At 47.8% G+C, this 5,000-nt stretch overlaps 1 protein-coding gene across 1 annotated transcript in view; it reads right to left on the bottom strand.

Annotated features, from left to right (window-relative positions):
* The window catches only part of cacna1ea (calcium channel, voltage-dependent, R type, alpha 1E subunit a), a gene marked incomplete at both ends in the record, with an annotated part of 140,441 nt that overhangs the window by 912 nt on the left and 134,529 nt on the right, over positions 1-5,000 (bottom strand). The window contains 6 exons of the mRNA XM_084436141.1: positions 640-827; positions 1,889-2,030; positions 2,251-2,388; positions 3,188-3,338; positions 3,578-3,684; positions 4,491-4,591. Of these exons, the coding sequence (XP_084292267.1) occupies positions 640-827; positions 1,889-2,030; positions 2,251-2,388; positions 3,188-3,338; positions 3,578-3,684; positions 4,491-4,591 (827 nt within the window). The remainder of the gene's footprint in view (positions 1-639; positions 828-1,888; positions 2,031-2,250; positions 2,389-3,187; positions 3,339-3,577; positions 3,685-4,490; positions 4,592-5,000) is intronic.

Raw genomic sequence — 5,000 nt, forward strand, 5'->3', positions numbered from 1 at the left:
TTTCTAAAGATCATATTACAGAGGCATGTGAAAACCACAACAAGCCCTCGCTCTATGGAAGCACAACTAGCGATTCATAAAAATAGATTGATGAAAACAACCGTTTCGCGGCAGAAAATACATTTTTTAGAAGCTGCACTCTCGGTGCCCCGTCCGCCGCCATTACATGGATATACTGGCTCGCGCTGGATTTTAAATTTCTTCTACATGCCTCCGAATTACATCAAAGTTATCTCGGTGAGTCAAAGGTCTTATAATATGCCGTAAATAAGGTCCAGCCTAGTATTTTGGGTGGATATGAAATCTATCCTCAAATTTTTTTTTGCTGTGCCCCTGAGCAGAAGTAACCTGACATGCGCCAGATGATTTGTTTCACATGGAGTGAAACAACATGAGCTCTCAAGATCAGGATAGTCTCACGAGGCTAGCGCAGAAGAAAAAGAAAAAAAAAACTTAACTAAAACTAAGCATTTTCAAGAAAAAAACGAAACTAAACTAGCAAGTTTTCTTTAAAACTAAACTGACACTGAAAAATAAAAGGTAAAAAAATTATGAAAAAAGCAAAACTAATACAACCTTGCCACACACAGCTGGTAAGACTCCCTTACATGTACGTCCCATGCCCAACGTGTAAACCACGCCCACCTGTCTGTGTACGGCGTGCGTGCGTCCCTCGCTGGGAGAGGGTGACTGTCTCCTTTCTTGTGATTGGTCCAGGCTCCGCTCCTCCGAGTTGCAGCGCGACACGTCAGGAGACAGCAGGTGGCGGCGCTCTTTAGAACGACCCCGCTCATCACCTCCCGGCTCCCTGAGATTGGCTCTGACACCTGGGGAGGGTTGGAGCGACGGTGAGGCTCAGTATGGTAACATTGTGTGTGTGTGTGTGTGTGTGTGTGTGTGTGTGTGTGTGTGTGTGTGTGTGTGTGTGTATGTGTGTGTGTGTGTGGAATGTGTGTGTGTGTGTATTTGTGTGTATTTGTGTGTGTGTGAATGACCACTGAGCTCTTCAGCCGGAGTCTGTACACTGTACTGTAGGTGTATATAGGGTTAGGGTTAGGGTTAGGTGTGTGTGGCGTGTCTGTGTGGTGTGTGTGTGTGTGTGTGTTTGGTTTGGTTTTACCAATGATGTCCTTGCTTACATCCCCAATACGTCTGATGTTGTTTTTATTGACACCAGCCACAAGGAGGTGCTAATCTTAGAAGTAGGCTGTGTCTTTGACCCGTACATGGACCAGGCTTTCCAGGACAATTATCTAAAATACCAACCACTGCTCGATGTAATAACTAGCTTTGGGTACATGTGTACATTTACTATACTCATATTCAGAAATCTTGGCCATGTATACTAATGCACTGTGGGTGAGTCTGAGGATTGCTAGCAAATTGCCAAATTCTGCTGTCTCAGCTATTATTGGCAGCTTAGCCATATGGAGAAGGAGGTGCTATGTGTATCCTTAAGCGTTCAATGCTGCTTAGCCCTAATATATTTGATTCCCTGCTTATATAATATAATTTGTGGAACCAAATAAAGTATTCAAATGTGTGTGTGTGACAGACCTCTGTAACTCTTCTACCAGGGTCTGTAGGTGTGTGTTTGTGTGTGTGTGACTGACTTCTGAAGCTATTCTGCTGGAGTCTGTACACTGTACTGTAGGTGTTTGTGTGTGGGTGTGCGCGTGTGTGTGTCTGTGTGGCATGTGTGTGTGTGTGTGTCTGTGTGGCGTGTGTGTGTGTGTATGACTGACCTCTGTAGCTCCTCTGCTGGAGTCTGTACACTGTACTGTAGGTGTATGTGTATGTGTGTGTGTGTGTGTGTGTGTGTGTCTGTGTGGCGTGCGTGTGTGTGTGTGTGTGTGTGTGTGTGTGTGTGTGTGTGTGTGTGACTGACCTCTGTAGCTCCTCTGCCGGGGTCTGTAGGTACGGTCAGGGCTGACCCTTTCCAGAGAGAGCTCCTCCTGCCACAGGCCGTTCACACAATGACCACCGATGGTAGAGAACGAACGCTTCATGAGCTTACTGTCGGGGCCCGCCTACACACCACACACACACACACACACACACACACACACACACACGCACGCAAGCGCACACGCACACACACAAACACACACACACATCCTGATGAGCAATGAGCAGTAGCTGAGGACGAGTAACGTGTGTGTGTGTGTGTCAGTGTGCACGTGTGTGTTTGTTTGTGTGTGTGTGTGTGCGTGTGCATGCTTGTGTGTGTAAGCGTGTGTGTGTGTGTACCAGTGGGTCTACAGCCAGTCTGGGCATGGAGGAGGCTCTGATAGAGGCCGTCCTCCCCCCAGGTGACCTGCTGGGGGCTGGACCGTCCTGCTGGCTGGCCTGACGCAGAATGCGGTTGTACTCCTTCACCTCCGGTACCTGGAGGAGGGAGGGAGGAAGAAGCAGACATAGATCTAGAAGTAGACAAGCCGGTACGACAGTAAGTACCAGTGTGTGTATGTTGTGTGGATAGCAGTCTAGTACTGTAGATCTTACCAGGGCATGTACAGTATGTGGTGGTGTGTGTGAGGGTGGTGGTACTGGTGGTGGAGGTGGTAGTAGATCTTACCAGGGCGTGTATGTGGTGGTGTGTGTGAGGGTGGTGGTGGAGGTGGTAGTAGATCTTACCAGGACGTGTATGTGGTGGTGTGTGTGAGGGTGGTGGTACTGGTGGTAGTGGTAGTGGAGGTGGTAGTAGATCTTACTAGGGTGTGTATGTGCTGGTGTGTGTGAGGGTGGTGGTACTGGTGGTGGAGGTGGTAGTAGATCTTACCAGGGTATGTATGTGGTGGTGTGTGTGAGGGTGGTGGTACTGGTGGTGGAGGTGGTAGTAGATCTTACCAGGGTGTGTTTGTGGTGGTGTGTGTGAGGGTGGTGGTACTGGTGGTGGAGGTGGTAGTGGTGGTAGTAGTAGATCGTACCAGGGCGTGTATGTGGTGGTGTGTGTGAGGGTGGTGGTAGTGGTGGTAGTAGATCTTACCAGGGCGTGTTTGTGGTGGTGTGTGTGAGGGTGGTGGTACTGGTGGTGGAGGTGGTAGTGGTGGTAGTAGTAGATCGTACCAGGGCGTGTATGTGGTGGTGTGTGTGAGGGTGGTGGTAGTGGTGGTAGTAGATCTTACCAGGGCGTGTATGTGGTGGTGTGTGTGAGGGTGGTGGTACTGGTGGTAGTAGATCTTACCAGGGCGTGTATGTGGTGGTGTGTGTGAGGGTGGTGGTACTGGTGGTAGCGGTGGTAGTCGTCGTCGTCCTTCTCCTCCATGGTGCGATGGGCCAGGGGCTGGAGGAACATCTCCTGGGGGGAGAGGGGGCTCAGCGCCACCAAGCCCCCCCTGACGGAGAGAAGAGACAGGGACAGACTCAGAGAACAGTTATGGTCAGTTGTGTGAATGGAACACATACAGCACACACACACACACACACAGACACACACACACACACACGCGCACACACACACACACAGATAGTCAGACAGGTTCAATCATGTACACACACACATACACACACATGCGCACACAAACACACACACAAACACACACACACACACACACAGAGTGAAAACACAATTTACAGAGCAGAGCCGGCGGAGTGTGTGAGAAAGGGGAGGGCTTTGGCGCTGCACAGGATGTCCTGAGGAAGGGAGGAGGCGTCCATGCGCTGGAACATGGGAGCGTGTTTCTACACGGAGAGAGAGAGGAGAGGAGAGGAGAGGAGAGGAGAGGAGAGGAGAGGAGAGGAGAGGAGAGGAGAGGAGAGGAGAGGAGAGGAGAGGAGAGGAGAGGAGAGGAGAGGAGAGGAGAGGAGAGGAGAGGAGAGGAGAGGAGAGGAGAGGAGAGGAGCAAACTGTTAGGAGGTGCTCTCAACAGGTGCTCAACTCTACACCTACATGACTGGGCTCTCAACAACAGGAAAAGCAGCATAATTATACAGAATGTATATGTGGACACATACAAGTGCATCTCAGAAAATTAGAATATTGTGGAAAGTTCATTATTTTCCATAATTTAATTCAAAATACTTTGATATATTATAGATTCATTACACATGTAGTGACATATTTTGAGGCTGATTGCCTCCATGCCACGCTCCACGTTGATGCAGTAATTTGTGCAAAAGGAGCCCCGACCAAGTATTGAGTGTATTAATGAACATACTGAACATACTGTACAATCATAAAGATTAAAACAAAAAAGGCGTGAAATATTTCACTTTGTGTAATGGATCTAGAATACATGAAAGTTTCACTTTTTGAATTAAATTACCGAAAATAATGAACTTTTTCACAATATTCAAATTTTTGGGGATGCACCTGTATAGAGAACAGATACAATATGTCGAGGTGCTTTTTTCATCACACAGCAGCGGCAGCAAATAAACAGGTTTCAGAACCCGCCCTGGTCAGGGTTCAGCATGCCACCATCTCCCCTCTTCCACAGTCATGGTTACAGTACGTCACGGTTACCCGGAGAAGGAGAAGCTCCTACCTGCTCCTCCAGCTGCTGGCGGAGCTTCTTGGCCTTGCTCTGCTTGTAGTAGTCCATGATCATCATGGCTGCATAGATCTTCCCTATGGTCATGTCACTGGCTGCAGGGGATGGAGGTGTGTGTGTGGGGGGGGGGGGGGGCAGCAGGGTGGGCATTATGTCACAGTATGTCACCATTATGTACATTATGTGTTACATTATGCTATGTCACCTTCATGTACAGGTATGTGTTATATTATGCTATGGCACCTTTATATACGTGTTTTATTGTGCTATTTCACCTTTATGTATGTGTTACATTATGCTACAGTATGTCACCTTTATGCATGTGTTTTATTATGCTACTGTATGTCACCTTTATGTACATGTTATATTATGCTATGCCACCTTTATGTATGTGTTATATTATACCATGTCACCTTTTATGTACATGTTATATTATGCTATGTCACCTTTATGTACGTGTTATATTATGCCATGTCACCTTTATGTGTGTTATATTGTGCTACT

The sequence above is a fragment of the Borostomias antarcticus genome (assembly GCF_949987555.1).
Source record: "Borostomias antarcticus genome assembly, chromosome: 3".
Lineage (NCBI taxonomy): Eukaryota > Metazoa > Chordata > Actinopteri > Stomiiformes > Stomiidae > Borostomias > Borostomias antarcticus.